The sequence below is a fragment of the Perognathus longimembris genome, chromosome 17 (assembly GCF_023159225.1).
Source record: "Perognathus longimembris pacificus isolate PPM17 chromosome 17, ASM2315922v1, whole genome shotgun sequence".
In the NCBI taxonomy this organism is placed as follows: Eukaryota; Metazoa; Chordata; class Mammalia; order Rodentia; family Heteromyidae; genus Perognathus; species Perognathus longimembris.
In genome coordinates this window covers 17,172,103-17,190,293 of record NC_063177.1, presented here as the reverse complement: position 1 = coordinate 17,190,293, position 18,191 = coordinate 17,172,103, and the positions used below count along the sequence as shown (strand labels likewise).

The following is an 18,191-nucleotide window of genomic DNA, read 5'->3' as shown; positions in this document are numbered from 1 at the left end:
GGCCCGTGAGTGCGCCTAAGAGTGGGTGGCTGGCACTCGGGCGGGTAGCTGCTGAAGCGCCCTGCCATCTGCGCCTGGCTTGCTCTGGGCTGCTGTCACAACGTCCCTGGGGGACCCGGATGGTCACACTTCCTCATGTGTTGGTCACCTCCCACGCTGCCACAGCTCTGCCAAATGGACCCACTATCAGCACTCCCTTCTGGCCTCCCACACACATGCAAGTGGCAGTAGGAACAGGCTTCTGATGCCTGCCAGGTCTCAAGGTGGTCTGCCTAGTGCTGACCCCCATAGCAGTCATCGCCCCCCCCCCGCCAGTGAACCACTCTCACCACTTCCCCACCACTGTTCTGGGTGCCTACCTACCCGAGCCTCTGCACTGGATGATCTCATCCAGTGAGATGCTTGAGTGGCAGCAGACCCAAGAAGAGTACCCTTCACTACCACACCACACTGTCTGCCCTCCAAGCTAATTGTCCATGCCCACATCCACCAAAGAATTCAATTATTGATTATGGACATGAGCCATGCTACTGTCCAAGCAGCCAAAATCTCATTATCCCCACTGGAACCCAGTGAGGGACATAGAGGGGCAGTTGTCCCTTTGTGACAGGTAGAATACCAGGCTTGGAGAGGGAACTTGCTGGCCCAGAGACCAGGGAGGAATTTATGAAGTCAGGACTGGAAGCCAGATGTGTCTTCCTCCAAAATGCCTTTGAGCAACACTACCTTATCTTTTTTGCCCATTCATCTACTATTCACTGATTATTTACTATGTTTAGGCCCTTAGAAAAGAGTAGTGAAGCCAGGCACCAAAGGCTCATGCCTATAATCCTAGCTACTGAAGAGGCTGAGATCTGAGGATCACCTTTCAAAGCCAACCTGGGTAGGAAAGTCTGTGAGACTTATCTTCAATTAACCACCAGAAAACTGGAAGTGGCACTGTGTCTAGAGTACTAGCCTTGGGCTGGGAATATGGCCTAGTGGCAAGAGTGCTTGCCTCCCATACATGAAGCTCTGGGTTCGACATCCCAGCACCACATATATAGAAAATGGCCAGAAGTGGCACTGTGGCTCAAGTGGCAGAGTCCTAGCCTTGAGCAAAAAGAAGCCAGGGACAGTGCTCAAGCCCTAAGTCCAAGGCCCAGGACTGGCAAAAAAAAAAAAAAAGAGTACTAGCCTTGAGCAAAAAAAGTTCAGAGATAGCACCCAGACCCCAAGTACAAACCCCATGACCAATCAAAAAACAACAAACGAAAGTAGTAGTGAGACAAACAGCCAAATACCCTTGATTTGAGTTCACAATGTAGCAGGGGCAGTGGATAAGGCATGAGAAACAACTGAACTAACAAATGCACACTAATATGATACATAGACTGTTGGATGCTGAATAGGGAAAAGAAATGACAGAACAGGGAGATAAGTCAAGTATATTGGGCAAAGTGGGAGAAAAGTTTATTGCCCAAGCAGCCACCAGGTCATATTATTAAAGAAAAGAAAAGCAGAATACCTACCTATTTAGGAGGATAAGATTTAAGGATCCTGGTTCAAAGCCAACTGGGGCAGAAAAGTCAGTGAGATTCTTAATTCCAATTAACTACCAAGAAGCCAGAAGTGATAGAGCAGTATCTTTGAGTGAAAAAGCCAAAAAAGAGCATAAGACCCTGAGTTCAAACCCTAGTAAGGCAGACACATACACACACACACACACACACACACACACACACACACACAGAGAGAGAGAGAGAGAGAGAGAAGAGTGCTGATGAGAAACTGGAACCCTGTACATTCTTGATTATAATATAAAATAGTACAGCTACTGTTGATGAAACTATGATAGATCTTCAAAAAGTTATAGAGAGCTAGGCACCTGTGGCTCATGCCTGTAATCCTAGCTACTCAGGAAGTTGAGATCTGAAGATCATGGTTCAAAGCCAACCCAGGAAGGAAAGACTATGAGACTCTTATCTACAATTAAATATCAAAAAAGCCAGATATGGAGCTGTGGCTCAAGTGGTAGAGCATCAGTCTTGAGCACAAAAGCTCAAGGAAAGAGTCCAGTCCCTAAATTCAAGCTCCAGGACCAACATACACACACACACACACACACACACACACACACACACACACACTTATGTAAAATGACCTTGCTATCCACTCTGTCTCTGAGTATAAACCCAAAAGAACTGACAATAGGTTCTCAGCACAGCCATGTTCACAGCAGTTATTTATAGTAGCTTAGACATGGAAACAAACCAATTGTCTATCATCAGAAGAACAGATAAACAAAATGTGTTACATACATAATATTATTCGTGTCATTTGGCCTCCAAAAGGAATGAAATCATGACACATGTCCCAGCGTGGATGGACCTTGAGGGCTCTGTGCTGAGAGGAATTAACTCATCATAAAGGGCCAATGCTGTAGGATTCTACTTCTCACATGGGTTCACTCCATGCACAGTGTGAACACACAGTTCAGCGATGGCATTGAACTGTGTAAATCTAAAAATGGTTCAAATGGAACTGTTATGTGCTTTTTCTTTTTTTTTTTTTTGCCAGTCCTGAGGCTTGAACTCAGGGCCTGAGCACAGTCCCTAGCTTCTTTTTGCTCAAGGCTAGCACTCTACCTCTTGAGCCACAGTGCCACTTCTGGCTTTTTCTGTGTATGTGGCGCTGAGGATTCGAACCCAGGGCTTCATGTATGCTTGGCAAGCCCTCTACCACTAAGCCACATTCCCAGCTCACTATGCATTTTGTCACAGTTTAAAAAAACATGAAGTTGGCCAGGCGACAGTGGCTTATACCTATAATCCTAAGCTTATTTTAGATACTCAGTAGGCTGAGATCCAAAGATTGTGGTTCAAAGCCAGTTTGGATAGGAAAGTCTGTGAGACTCCTATTTCCAAATAACCACCACAGAAAGCCAGAAGTGGAGCTATGGCTCAAGTGGGCTAGTCTTGAGCAAAAGAAAAGCTCAGGGACAGTACCCTGAGTTCAAGCCCCAATGCCAGCAAACAACAAAAAACAACTCACAAAGTACACTGGGAAGGATGGAACTCTTTAAGAAAGTTAAACTTCAGCAAAAAATTTGAAGCAAATATAGTGGAGAAGCTAGTGGCTGACTGAATGAAAAATAATCCAGAAAAGGGGGGATGCTCTAATGCCCAGCATATCCATCGAGCACAGGACTTGGTGTGTGTGTGTGTGTGTGTGTGTACATGTGCACACATGCATGTGTGTGCCCCCCCCACATGTGTTTGCTACTAGGGCTTGAACTCCACCCCTTAGCTTTTTCACTCAAAGCTGGTATCTACCTCTTGAACCACATCTCTCCTTCTGGCTGGTTAGTTGGAGATGAGTGTCTCACAGACTTTGCTGCCCAGGCTGACTTCCAACCACAACATTCAGATCTCAGCCTATTGAATAGCTAGGATTACAGACATGAGCCACTGGTGCCCAGCTGAGACTTCCCATTTTTTAGGTTCTGAGCCCTGGGCTTACTCAAGGCAAGGACTGAGGAAGGTCCTAGTAGGTTCTATGGGTCTACATAACCCCCTATGAAACACCTTAGTCCACAATTCCTAGCCTACATGCTCAGGGCTTGGCTGTGTTGGAAGCCCTCTAATCTATGGGGCCAATCTTAACCACAACAAGATGGGGACCCCTCTGTGTTCCCATGAATCAACTGATGGAGCACTAGCCCAACTGGCCCCTCCCTGTCACCAACTACATCCTGGCATGCCACCCTTCTGGTGTATGCCCCTAAGGAAGTGGGCGAAAAGCTGAGGAGGAAGTATCTCAATTCGGTCTTTTTCTTGCACTAATTTGAATAAAAATTCCATCCAATTTTCCTGCCCGTTTTTCAGCTGCCAAGTGACATTGGCTGGCACTGCTCTGCCCCTCCCCCTAGCCAGCTGTCTTACAGATGGAGACTGGGGAAACTGAGGGTGGTTCCTATCCTTCAGGAAGTATTTATTAAGCTTCTAGGTGGGACCCAGCCCTGGAACAACATACTCATTCCTTCAAAAGAAATAGCTCAAAATGCACATCCCACCAAAATGTTAGAACATTCTTTGAATGGAAAAAGGAAGCAAGAAGGATGTGTGCGCGCGCACGTGTGCGTGCATGCATGTATAGCATGTGCCATTCTTGGGGCTTGAACTCAGGAATGGGTGCTGTCTCTGAGCTTTTTCACTCAAGACCAGCGCTCTACCTCTTGAACCACAGCTCCACTTCTGGCTTTTTAGTAGTTAATTGGAAATATGAGTCTCATGGACTTTTTTGTGTGGGCTTACTTCAAACTGATCCTCAGATCTCAGCCTCCTAAGTAGCTAAAGCTTCACTCATGAGCCACCAACACCCAGCTAATGTTTGGTTTCCTGAGGAGTGTAAAGGTGTTTGAATGTGATGCTCTGAGCTGTGTTGTGTATAAAATACTTTCATATAAATGCTGGATTTCACAGACCCACACACAAAAGATGACAGATCCCTAAAATCTGACAAATAAGCTTGAATTAGTGATATACAAAGGAAAACCTCAAATCTCCCAGCATGCAAAGGGAGGTGGGGTGGGTAGGCAGTACTAAGGAGGGATGGCAGAGAAGGTTGTGGAACCTCGGAATTAGGAATTTACCTGAGTGAGAATGAGACTGATGGGGAATTCAGCAATTATGAAAGACATGATTGAGGAACACATCCTTGAACTGAAGATCTCCCCCACTTTCCCCTGCTGATAAGCCGGCTGGTGGAAGGGGTCAGTGCTTTCACTTTGGCTGTGGAACATCTTTCTGAGATTGTGTTTAAACACAGGCATATTTGTTGTTCTGGGAATTGAATCAAAATCATGAAGCTCCTCTGAAAAGACCTGCCGCACTGTAATTGGCCTGTGCAATTTTCTGCTTCCAGCTCCTATTCATTTCCTGTGTGCATCTCACTCCATCTGGGGACAGAGCGTGGCTTCCCCGCCAAATACCACCCCGACACATTCTCTCAGACCTGCAGCAGATCAGGGAAGGGACTTAAATGTTGGGATTCAAAAGGATTTTATGCTGCTTGTGAACCAAGAGTTAGAGGAGGCTTGGTTCCCAATGTTGACACACAGGCAGGCAATGGAGACTGGTGTGCTAAGAGCGCCTTATTCCCCAGGGATTTGCTGAGCTACACAACTATCCAGGACAAAGGGAGGAGACAGTGTTCAGGGCCAGAGAGAGAAACATGTCCCTGCTATCGGTGGTCCCTGAGGACCTTCCATATCCCAGACAATGCAGGAACGGCCAGAGCTTGGAGAGCTGCCCAGGGACCCTGGACATGATTGGTGGGCTCCCAGAAGGACAGAAGCCAGAGTTGGAGCCAGTGAGCTTGCCCCAGGGCCTCCTCCACCTCCAGGATCATGCGCAGCCCCCACCCCATCAAAGCCAGTCTTGGGTGCCATCTCCCTGTGAGGAGGTTGAGTGGGTGCTTCTCTCTGGTGATGGTAGTGATGGAGCCTGAGCCTCTCAGGAGCAGCCCCTCATCAGGGGTTAATGGAAGCCAAACACTTCCTCTGGTTCTGAAATAATCCAGCCACAGTGCTTAAATTGTCTGTCAAGAAAACAGATAGCCTCCTCAGAATATGCCCCCCACCACCTGCACTGCATTTTCTTTCTTTCGGTTGTGCAGGCAATTGCCTGCCTTCCAGACTGACCTGGTTACACAAAACCCACTTGAATAGAAGAGAAGCACTCAGGCCTGGGAAAGCCCAGCTCCAGCTCCAGCTTCAGCTTCAGTGCCCTCCAGGCTAAAGGGAAGGAGCAGGTGCTTCCCTCCTCCCCAGCATGGGGCTTAATTTCACCCACCTCCTGGTGAGGTCAGGGCCTTGCATTGCTGGCAGGGCATCTTGGAGCATCTGGAGGGGGACCAGCCGTCCTGCAGATCTGGAAGGCAGGAGACTGGCCAGGCAGGATGAATTTGTGCATTTCTGGCCAGGGTTGAGGGTGGATCAGGAGATGGTGGGGGCTTTCTCCTGGCTGGCCAACACACACACACACACACACACACACACACACACACACACACACACACACACACACAGAGAGAGAGAGAGAGAGAGAGAGAGAGAGAGAGAGAGAGAGAGAAAGAGAGAGAGAGAGAAAGAGAGAGAGAGAGAGGTTTTAAACTGTTGTCTTGGGGCTGATAATCCTTGCTTAGGAGGCATAGCTCTTGCCTGCCATGCCTGAGGCCCTGGGTAGCATCTCTAGCACTGCCAAAAAAAAAAAAAAAGTGTTATATGTTATTCTTTAAAATGCAAATATGCTAATACTCCTGGGAGGAGTCTCAGCCTTCATTTAACACCTCAATTTAGGAGGTAGCACTTGGGGATTTGAAATAGCTGGTAGTCTGGGCTGAGAAGGGGGGCTGCTAACAGGTCTTCCCTGAGGCCTGCCACTTGCCAACTTCTCCCTGGGTGCCTGGTGGCTGGCTTATGCTGCCCACCAGTTTGAACTGAGCACTGAGCCTGACTCTGACGGCAAGGAAGGAACCACACAGGCTGACCCTAGACAGAGTTGGGTATAAGCCATTTCCAAGAACATTTGATTTTTGTTTCCATGGCTCAATCCTAACACATAGGAGGAACTTTAATAAATGCTATTTGGATTAATTTGCCTGCACAGCTCTCCCTACAGAAGTGGTTAGCATGCATTATCTTCCAGAAGTAGAGTAGCATGCTATGAGAAAACTCTGAACTGAATTCCTACCAAGAGAAAAAAAAAGCAACAAAGAAAAATATAAAACAAAGCAATGAGGGAGGAAAGCAGGGCAGCAGAGAGGGGAAAAGGGAGGGAGGATGAGAGGAAGAGAAGAAAAGGAAAAGTGAGAAAATTAAGTATGTCAGGATAATAAACCTTCCTAATTTTAAGTTTGCTGGTTGTTTTAGACAGATAAGTGTTTAAATATTTGTCTAATCACTTATATTACAATAGAAAAAAACTACCAGTTTTCTGTCACAATGAAGAATGAGAAACCCAAAGATTTTTTTTTTTTTAATGTGTATGCTAGTATTGAGGCTTGAACTCAAGGCCTTCAGTGCTCTTTCTTGTGTTTTTTTTCCACTCAAGACTGGTGTTCTACCACATGAGCCACTACCACTTCTGGCTTTTTGATGTTTAATTGGAGGTAAGAGTCTCATGGACTTTCTTGCCCAAGCTGGCTTTGTACTGAGATCCTCCCAAGGAACAGCTAGGATTGCAGACCTTAGCAACCAGTGTCTGAATGCCTTAGTTATTTTTCAAATAGGCTCATGCCTGGGCCAGCCTGGACTGAGATCTTCCTATACATACATGCTTCCACTTCCAGCTTTTTATTGATTGAGATGAGGTTTTGTGAACCTTGATCCTCGAGATCTTTGCCAAGGTATCATGCTCGGCCAAAGCCCAAAGACTTTATTTCCAGCCACTTGGTTTTCATTGAGACAATCTGGGACTCTGATCCAATTATTACTATTGTCTAATTCTTTTGTATCTGCTTTGAAACAAAATTTCTTGCACATTTTTTATTCTGTAGTTATGTTTACATTATTTATTTGGACTGAACTATGTCCTTTTTTGTTGACCACTATGAATTTTCCAGCACCACAAGTCCCTCATTCTTTTATTTATTTATTTTTTGTGTGTGCCAGTCTCTGGGCTTGTACTCAGTGCCTGAGCACTGCCCCTGGCTTCTTTTTGCTCAAGGCTAGGACTCTGCCACTTGAGCCACAGCGCCACTTCTGGCCATTTTCTATATACGTGGTGCTGGGGAATCGAACCCAGGGCTTCATATATACGAGGCAAGCGCTCTTGCCACTAGGCCATATTCTCAGCCCCGAGTCCCTCATTCTTGAGCTCTTTACCTGATGGGTTGACTATGCAGTTACCAGGACCTGGACTCTGAGCCTTGTTTTCTTGCATGGCTTTCTTGCTCAAGGCTGGAGCTCTACTACTGGAGCCATTCCTCCAGTCTACAATTTTACTGGTTATTTTGGAGACTTTTCTGCCTGGGGTAGCTTTCAACCTTGATCTTGCAGGTCTCAGCTTCTTGAGCTGCTAGGTCTGCAGACATGAGCCACCAGCACCCAACTTAAGCTTTTTATCTTAATTCCTCTGCTGGTCAACTAAACTATTATACTTTTAAGCACTTTTTTTTGACAGTCCTGGGTCTTGAACTCAGGGCCTGAGCACTGTCCCTGGCTTCTTTTTGCTCAAGGCTAGCATTCTACCACTTGAGCCACAGCACCACTTCCAGCCTTTTCTGTTTATGTAGTGCTGAGGAATCAAACCCAGGGCTTCATGCATGCAAGGCAAGCACTCTACCCCTAAGCCATATTCCCAGCCCCAGGGGTTACCACTTCATAAGTCAGGTAATGAGTGCATTTCCTTTTTGGACAGTGTTACCCCGAATTATTTTTAAGGAACAAAAGACATCACTGAGTTCAGTCTTTTTACTGATAGATCCTCAGTATGTTGCTAGGGAGCAGAATCACAGCCATTTTCTGGATTACAGGGGACAATGTTGGTACCATCCTAAGCCCCTAGAAAGAGCAGGTGCCAGCCTTTTCCTTGCACTGGTTCTGATTTAAGACACAAGGATAACCAACAGACCATATGACTTGCTTTTCAGAAAAGCTGCACAAATGTTCACAGTTAAAACCTGAGCCACCTAGTTACAACAAGTTTTCTCTGGCTTATGGTTTTAGAGGCTCCAGCCAATGCTTGGATAGAAGTATTGATATTTTTTTTTTTGCTCAAGGCTAGCGCTCTACCACTTCCAGTTTTCTGATACATAATTAGAGATAAGAGTCTCACAGACTTTCTTACCCAGGCTAGCTTTGAACCTCCATCCTCAGATCTCAGCTTCTTGGGTAGCTGGGATTACAAGTGTGAGTCTGGCAGAACTATTGCTTTTTTTACTTTTTTTTTCCCCCAGTCTTGGGCCTTGGACTCAGGGCCTGAGCACTGTCCCTGGCTTCGTTTTGCTTAAGGCTAGCATTCTGCCTCTTGAGCCACAGTGCCACTTCTGGCAGTTTTCTATACATGCGGTGCTAGGGAATCAAACCCAGGGCTTCATGTATATGAGGCAAGCACTCTTGCCACTAGGCCACATTCCCAGTCCCTTTTTATACCTTTGAGGAAGCACATGGTATAGCAAAAGTGCTTACCTTGTGGCTTTGATATCAAGGCAGAGGAAAAGGAAGGCATTGAGATCCTCTTGTACTTCTCAGGGACACTCCCCCAGTGACCTGAAGACCTCTTAATAGGCCTTGCCTCCCACCACCTCCCACTAGCCCCACAGGTTGGGGACAACCCTCCCCTCTCATGCCTTTAATACAAGAATCTTGGGAGGATACTCCAGATTCAAACTATTGGAAGTCTAGCTTGTCACTCTTTTTTAAAAAATTAAATTAATTACTTCATTTATTGCCAAAGTAATGTACAGAGGGGTTACAGTTTCATATGTAAGGCAGTGAGTACATTTCTTATCAAACTTGTTATCTACTCCCTCATTTTTCTCCCACCTTTCCCCTCTCCAGTTCACTCCCCCCCTTCCAGTTATACAGTTGGTTTACAGCATATTATCTTCTAAGTTTTGCTGTTGTGTTGATTCACCTTTTACCCTTTGTCTCTTCATTTTGATCCCCTTCCCTAGCTCCAATCAACATATATACAATACCCAGGGTACCAAAATCAGTTACAGTGACATCAGGTATAAAACCATAGGGAAGGAAGACAAAAGAAAAAGGCATAATTTCACATGGTACATTAAAAATAACAACAACAATGATAACCCACTTATTTCCATAACTTGGAGTTCATTTCACTTAGCATTATCTTATGTGTTCATATGTACATAGCTATTGAGCTATTGTGATCTTCTGCTAGGACTATCTTAGACACATACTAATTATTACCAACTAGGGAAACCATAGCATCTGTGTTTCTTTGGGTCTGGCTAACTTCACTTAATATGATTTTTTCCAAGTCTTTCCATTTCTTTATGAATGTGGCAATGTCATTTTTTCTGATAGAAGCATTAATAAATGGGCCTTAAAAGATAAATAAATGGACTTAAAAGGAGACTTCTCTGAAGAGGAAATGAGAATGGCCAAGAGGCAAATGAAGAAGTGTTCAACATCATTGGCCATAAAAGAAATGCAAATCAAAACAACATTGATATTCTACCTCACCCCAGTAAGAATGTCCATTATCAAGAAAACTAGTAAGGGACTGGGAATATGGCATTGTGGTAGAGTGCTTGCCTTTTATACATGAAGCCCTGGGTTCAATTCCTCAGTACCCCATAAACAGAAAAAGGCAGAAGTGGCGCTGTGGCTCAAGTGATAGAGTGCTAGCCTTGAGCAAAAAGAAGCCAAGGACAGTGCTCAGGCAAAAAAAAAAAAAAAAGAAGAAGAAGAAAAAGAAGAAGAAGAAGAAGAAGAAGAAGAAGAAGAAGAAGAAGAAGAAGAAGAAGAAGAAGAAGAAGAAGAAAAAAAGAAAAGAAAAAAGAAAGAAAACCAATAACAACATATGCTGGCGGGGATGTGGCCAAAAGAGAACCACTGTTGGTGGGAGTGTAAACTTGTTCGACCACTCCAGAAAACAGTGTGGAAGTTCCTCAGAAGGCTAAACGTAGAGCTCCCCTTTAACCCACAACCCCACTTTTGGGCAGTTACCCAAAGGATTACAAGCAAGACCACACTAAAGCTACCAGCACAACTATGTTCATTGCAGCACAATTTACTATCACTAAAATATGGGACCAACCCAGATGCCCCTCAATAGATGAATGGGTCAAGAAAATGTGGTACATATCCACAATGGAATTCTATGCTTCTAGATTGTCACTCTTGACTGCAATCATGGCCTTTAACTTGTGAGAGAATCCTGGTAATGTCCAGCAGCCTTGGAGAATACCGTGGCTTTCCCCAGCCACCCCATGCCCTTTCCTGTCTTCCGTTAGATCCAGTTTTGCTGCTCTTGATGCAATGATGTTCTGGTCCCCACTGCCAGGATAATGACTCCTGGCAGTTAAGTGGTACATGCCAGGGGTGTTTAGGTGCATGCCAGGACAGGACAGGGGAGCTTGGCTTTATTTGGGGAGAGCAATGCCAATGTTACTATCTTAATCTAGTGTGTTCAGCTAAACCATAGCTTCATGAAGGTTTCTCCTCTTACTCCACTCCAAAAAAAAATCCCACAAAAACCATTTTAATTATTGCTTTTCTTTCCTCTCCTGAGCTACCAGCTTTTCTCCCTAAAGCCACATACAGATTCAATATACCAACAAGAGACTGTTCTAGCTCCCCACGTGTCAGTCCAACATGTGGCCCAGGAATTGAATAACATCAACATTCAATTATCAATCTGTTAGATTTTCATTTTAATCAAAGTCATGCATGTATTTTGGGATTTTTGTTTGTTTTTCTAGAATCAAACTGTTGGGAAAAGTACCTATGGCAAAGACAAATCACAGTGCTGGGCCTCTCCTTTACCCTGACCACAGCACCCTCAGTCTTCATCAGCTTGAGATGCCCTCTGCTGACTTGGGCTGTGGAAAGCAAGACACTGGCTAGCTGGGTCCCGGGGAGCAGGGTCGGGGGGGAGGAACCCAGGGTTGGCCAGGAGGCAGAAGGCACAGAAGGAGCCACAGTATTATTGGGGCTGCTGCAGGAAAAGGATTTTAGGGGAAACAACTTAGGATCAGCAAGTTCGATAATAGTTTCTGTGGACTTCAGGATACCTGTCTGCCACCTCCCTGCCCTTGGTTATTTAGAGCAACAAAACTGGGTCTTGGAGTATGAGAGTTAGATCTCTCCTGTGGCCTCTCATCCTTAGTATACTGCGCTAGGTGTCTCGAAATGCTGGCAATATTTATGTAGGCCTCTCAAGGTCTGGCCAGCATCACAGGTCCCCTCTATCACATTCTATTGGTCACTGCAAGTCATAGACTAGACCAGATTAAAGGGGTGAAATAGACTACATTTTTATTTTTATTTTTTGCCAGTCCTGGGCCTCAGACTCAGGGACTGAGTACTGTCCCTGGCTTCTTTTTGCTCAAGGCTAGCACTCTGCCACTTGAGCCACAGCGCCACTTCTGGCTGGGGAATCGAACCCTGGGCTTCTTGTATACGAGGCAAGCACTCTTGCCACTAGGCCATATTCCCAGTCCTACATTTTTTTTTTTTGTCTTGAGTTTTGGTCTTTGGAACAGGGGTATGCTATGCAAGAGAGGAAGTAATTTGAGGCTGTGTTTCAGCTGCAATAACCAAACTCCATAGACTGAGCACTGAGACTACAGGGATTTTTTTCCTCACTGTTTCAGAGACGAGGAAGCTCCAAGCTCAAGGTACCAGCTGACTCAGCCCCTCAATGAGGGTCCTCCTTCTGGCTTATAGATGCCACACCTTCACAGTGTCCTCACCTGCCAGAGAGGGGTAGCAGCCTCACCTGGGCTCTCTTCTGGCTAGGCACCACTTTGCTCATGAGACACCCCCCCACCCCACCCCCGCTACACAGATATACATTGTCACTTTGTAGGCCAGTGCTACAAGGGAGGCCACATGGTCCTAATGCCTCTTAGAGCCTCCGTAGCTAGGTTACTTACAGCTTCGCAGTGTGGACCTAGGTTTGGTTGTCAGCTGGTATATTTGTTGGGCACCTAGTATGTGCTGGCATATGCTAAGTACCTGGGGTGATTTTTGCTCCCCTGGAACTTTTCATCTAGCAGGAGACAGACACACACATAACCACCATAGTGCCTCCTACTGTAGGAGGGGTTCAAGGTTCTGCTTGTGGAAGCTTCTGGATAAAAGTTTCTCAGAGAATGGAGGAAGAGGGAGGGAGGAAGAATGGGATCAATAAAGGCCTGGATGCAAAAGAGATCTTGATGTGATCAAGAGAGGGAGACCCACTGAATGTAGCTCATGGAGAAGACAGGGTAGGAGACTGAGGCTGGCAGGAAGCAGGGAAGTGGGACCTTGTTAGCTGTGCTCTGAAGTTCTACTTACCTGGTAGCTCCGTGTGTGTGTGTGTGTGTGTGTGTGTGTGTGTGTGTGTGTGTGTGCGCATGTGTGTGTGTGTGTGTGTTGGGGGTAGCTATGTGTGCATTCTCATGTACTCAGGCCACAAGTGGCCTCTCTTGACACATTGAGTTGGCCCCTACAGAGGCCCTTAAAGTGACCACAGTGTTAAGGAGAGAAATGCTCCAATATTGGCTATTTCCTGGGGGTTTCAAAGCTGAATCGGCCTGGAGCTTGTACAGCAGACAGAATGTGATCTCCCTGAAGAAAAGTCCTACGTTCTGAAGATGGCTCTTTTACTGGGCCTTATCTGTTTATTTAGTCACTCGGAAGCTTTGCAGGCTCTCACCATGTCCCCAGCATCCAGGGATGGTTCAGGTGCAGCATGCCTTTAGAGAGCTCCCAGCATCCTAGAGAAGATGGATGAGTCTGCACTCTAGCCCCATGTGCGGTCTCCAGGAGCACAGCAGAGCTGATCCTTAACCAGGTGGCACAGGACACTTCCCAGGGGCGGCAGCCACCCAGTGGAGACCAGATGAGGGGTATGACAGGTGGTAAGAATGGCAACGTGTAAAGACCACACACGGCCCCCCTGCTCTGACCTGTCAAGGAGGAAGGGAGTGAGCAGACATCTGAGTGTGAAGACACTTTACCGAGACACCAGGTGCATGGACGATGGGAGCCAGGGGTCATAGCCAGAAGGGACAGAGCAGTGGACAGGTTAGGGAGGAGGAGGAGGATCTTAGCTTCTCCCCAGCCTCTGAAGAGGAGCCCCTCCACCAGGCCTCCTCTTTTTTTCCCACCAGGGCCCTGGGCAATTACCACCTTCTCCAGCCACAGCTATTTAGGAAATGTCAGTGATTAGTGATTGTTATCGTGGTAATTAAAATTCCCTGGGAACAGCTTGGCTAATATCCAATCTGTATCTGCTGATTGTAATGAAAACCTCAAAGCAGAGGACCAAGCAAGTAGGACCAGGGAGCCCTCGATGCTGCCAGATACCCCCTGCAGGGGCCATGGCAGCCTTGTGGGGCTTTTCTCATTGAGTGGCACTTTTTTTTTTAAGGCTGGCTGCTCTGGTGGCCTTATCACAGCAAAGCACACGTGAGGGTGCAGAGTAGGGCTCTGCAGCATGGCTAGGCTTCTCTGGAAAGGGACGTTAGTCCCTCTGGAAGACATGCCCTGCCAGTGTTCTTGAAGGAGGGACCAGGTGTTGCCCAGGCAGTGAGTAACAGGCCTGGTTGCACTCGCCCTCGGCCACTTAACTGGGAGCCTCTGTGGTGCACTGTACTGAATGGAGTGGGCAGGCACCCTCGAGAGAAGGTGGGGATGAGGTGGATTATTGTGGGGGAGGGGTGCTGCTGGAACTGAGCTGAGTTTGGATCATCGCCACTCCCCTCCTCCAGATCCCCTCCTGCTCTGGGAAGGCACTTTGCAAAACACAGTGGGTTCCCTGCACATCTGTGCGGGTCCACCTCTCAGACCTGGTGACACGCCTGGGTGCTCTGGTCCCCCTGATGCACGAACGCAGGGACTGCCACACCTCTCACTAAGCCCGAATCCTCACCTTTCTAGGAGGAAGGATGAGCTATCCATGCGTCCACCTGGACCACAGGGACAAAAGCAAGAATCAGACTAGAGTCCCTGCCACAGTGAACTCACAGAAAAGACTGTGCTGTCAGCTAGCCATGGACCTATCCACTGAAATGGGACATGGGTTAATGGAGATGGGGTGTGGCAGAAGACAAGCCTGAGCCCGTGGATTGGTGACTGTGCTATGACTGAGGAGATAGGACAAGAGTGGCAGGGACACACACAGTGAGGCAGACACCCTGACTGCATTGCCTGCCAGGCACAGTCAGTCATCCCAGCTACAGGGGCAGCACAAGTAGGAGGCATAAAATGAGGCCCTACCTGGAGAATAATCAACGCAAAAAGGGCTTAGAGGCCTGATTCAAGTGATAGAGCTCTCAGCTAGCAAGCTAGCACTGCTTAAAAAAAAAAAACAAAAACACTTCTTAAGAAAAAAAAAAGAAGAAAATGAATCATCTTGGTGCTGGTGGCTCTGCCAGGCACTGATGTCTCACACCTGTAATCCTAGCTACTCAGGAGGCTGAGATCTGAGGATCATGATTCAAAGGCACCTGAGCAAGAATGTCCATAAGACTCTTATCTCCAATTAACCACAAAAAGCCAGAAATGGAGCTGTGGCTCAAGTGGTAGCATGCTAGCCTTGAGCACAAAAGCTCAGGGATAGTGTCCAGGCCCTGAGTTCAAGCCCCAGGATTGGAAATTTAAAAAAAAAATCATACAAAGTCAGACCCTGTGCATAGAGTCACTGGGGAGATCAGGCATGGTTCACTCTAGGGCCTGGTAGTCTCACATCTGGATTCCAGAACATAGAGGTGACCCCTGTATACCTGAGAGCTCACTGTACATCTGTCAGCGAGTTAGTGCTGTATAGTGAGTGCTGTTATCATTAGTGCTGAGTTTATGGGAACTTGTTACTAGGGTTGAGTTTCTGCAGCAGGAACAGGAAAGGCCCAGGAAACAAACCAGGCAGTCTTATAGTAGGAAGCCTAGTGTGTTCTGCACTTTGTTAGAGACCCCTGTGCTTGTTAAAGGCTCTGATAAGTCCTGCCATGACAGCTTATCTAATTCCTGAATGAATGGATGTGACTGGGAGCCACCTCTGTGGGGTGGCTGCTACATGCCCAGTGTGGAGCCATGGGACTTTATGTCCATTCATGGGTCTAAGTCTTGTGGCTATCCTGTGAGGTCAGCTGTCCTACAACCTGCCAACTGCCAGGAACAACAGGATCAGGTAGGCTGACATATCCAACTCACACAGCGGCTGGGTGGCAGGCCAGGATCCAGACTCAGGATGTCTGCTCAGAACTACCAAGGCTGCTCTGGCTGGCAAGGTGACATCGGTGCTCCCCACGCTCCCAGCCGCCTTACTCAATACCCTCCACACATCTCCTGCTCTGGGAAAGAGATTACAGAGCACCCCGTGCTCTCTGAAGTACGCATTAAGAGTTTACGAGCCTTATCTGGGCGGCTGCTCTGAATTCTAATCAGAGGCTCTCTGAGATTCCGGGCCTTTCCAACTATCTGCAGAAATTCTCCAAGAAGAGCTTCCAAATCCTGGTTAGGGGGTGAGTGGAGGGGTGGGTGGCCTGGCCTCCTCCCCTGAGCTTCCTGTCACTGCCCAGAGCTACCAGGGCAAGGACAAGGCAGAGGAGGAAAGCAGGTGGCTCCTGTCAAGCACTTGTGGTGTAAGCACTCTTCCAACTTTCTCGACAGCCCTTTGGGGCATGCATTGTTAATGTGTTCTATCAGTGAAGCAACTCAGGCTCTGAGAGGTTAAGTTACTCATCCAAAGCCACACCGCATGCATGCTGCTTGGGACCTGGCCAGCATCATGTGCTTCTCCTGGTTCTGATTGCCCCCAGAGGGGGTTCTTGGGAAGCTCAGATCCTAAGGCAGGAAAGAGGGAGATGTTGGTGCCTGTGCCCGTGCCCTGGGGACAGGCAGACAAAACCTGGAGTTCTATGGCCACTTCTGAACCCGTCATGAAGGGCAATGACAAACATGAGCCAGGGGGAGCTGGGTGGGAGCCACGTTCTCCTTGAGAAGTGAGAGCCTGAGCATGGCACTGAGGAGGCTCAGGGACTGGTGGGCAGTGGACCAGCCACCTGCAGCCTCTTGTGGCTGGGAAGGTCCCGTGAGGCTCTCAGCCACACCCCAGAGAGAGGAAGCTCAGGTGGAGCAGTCGGTGGCATGGAGCCCAGCAGTCATCCTCCTCCTCCACCTCCTCCTCCTCCTCCTCCTCCTCCTCCTCCTCCTCCTCCTCCTCCTCCTCCTCCTCCTCCTCCTCCTCCTCCTCCTCCTTCTCCTTCTCCTCCTCTTTCTTCTCCTCCTACTCCTCCTCTTTCTTCTCCTCCTCCTCCTCTTTCTCCTCCTCCTCCTCCTCCTTCTTCTGTGTGTGTGTGTGTGTGTGTGTGTGTGTGTGTGTGTGACACTACTGAGCTTGATCTCAGGGCCTGGTCACTTTCCTCTCAAGGAGCACTCTTTCCTTCAAGACTGGCACTCTACCATTTGAGCCACAGCTCCACTTCCAGCTTTTTTGATAGTTAATGGGAGATAAGAGTTTTTATGGATTTTCCTGCCCAGACTGGCTTTGAACCATGATCCTCAGATCTAAGCCTCCTGAAGAGCCAGGATCACAGGCATGAGCCACTAGCACCCCGGTGACAGTTGTCATCAACATTCTCGTGCCTATTTTGCAAGGGACACGAGAGAACAGGGGCTTGGCTTTTGGGGTAGAGAGATTGTGGCATGGATTGTCTCTTGTTCTGGGTCAGCCCCAGCTCACAGGGCAGGGAGGGCAGAGCTGGGATTCCCTTTGTACTATCCTCAGCTCTCGGTCCTCCAGTCCCCATCACCGAAAGGTGGGACAGGATGTGGGAGGTGAGTGGGTTTCATGGTACACCATGCTAGTACTGCTGGAACACATCACCTTGTGCTCTAAGCAGATACCTCTCCCACTCCCAGGTCTGGAAAAGGTCTGGAGCCTGGTTCTACAAAGGGCTCCCCAAGTATATCTTGCCACTGAAGACTCCTGGCCGAGCAGATGACCCTCACTTTCGACCTTTGCCAGTGGAGCCGCCAGAACCCGAGCCCCGAAGTGCTGAGGCCAGCCGCATCTACACATGGGCTCGAGGGAGAGGTAAGAGTCCTGTACCCCACTCTGGGATAGCCCCTGATGTTCAGGCCTTCTGCCAATGATGCGATGTGGGCACCAGGTTACATCCACCATGCCAGCCAGAGGGCTCAGGTTCCCCCACCCCCACCCCCACCCCAGTGTCCAGCTCAGCCCCCACCTCACTGCACTTGGGGCAGTTTCCCAAACAAGCATTAACTTGGGGGTGGGAACATCTTAAGCTGCCCTATGGAATGGCACATTTTCAAGGTCTACAAACATCTTTCCCAGCCAGATCTATGCCACATCTCCCCTTTGCATCTCAGGAAGAGAGGACTATTGTCCCCACCAGGTCCGTATGAGCAGGGCGACTTTGTGTTCAGCACCCTTGGTGGCCCACTGTGATGGTACCTGGTGGTGTAGAGGCCCTCCTTCAGCTCTCCCAGTGCATCCCTG

General features: G+C 47.9%; 1 protein-coding gene across 10 annotated transcripts in view; it reads left to right on the top strand.

The window, feature by feature from the left end:
* Rph3al (rabphilin 3A like (without C2 domains)) overlaps nucleotides 1–18,191 on the top strand; it is a 128,483-nt gene that overhangs the window by 86,144 nt on the left and 24,148 nt on the right. For all 10 annotated transcript variants that reach the window (XR_007213661.1, XM_048365081.1, XM_048365080.1 and 7 more), the window contains one exon: nucleotides 17,588–17,762. Coding sequence is in view for 9 of the 10 variants with exons in the window: in XM_048365081.1 (XP_048221038.1) it covers nucleotides 17,588–17,762 (175 nt within the window). In the remaining variant the exon portion in view is untranslated. The remainder of the gene's footprint in view (nucleotides 1–17,587; nucleotides 17,763–18,191) is intronic.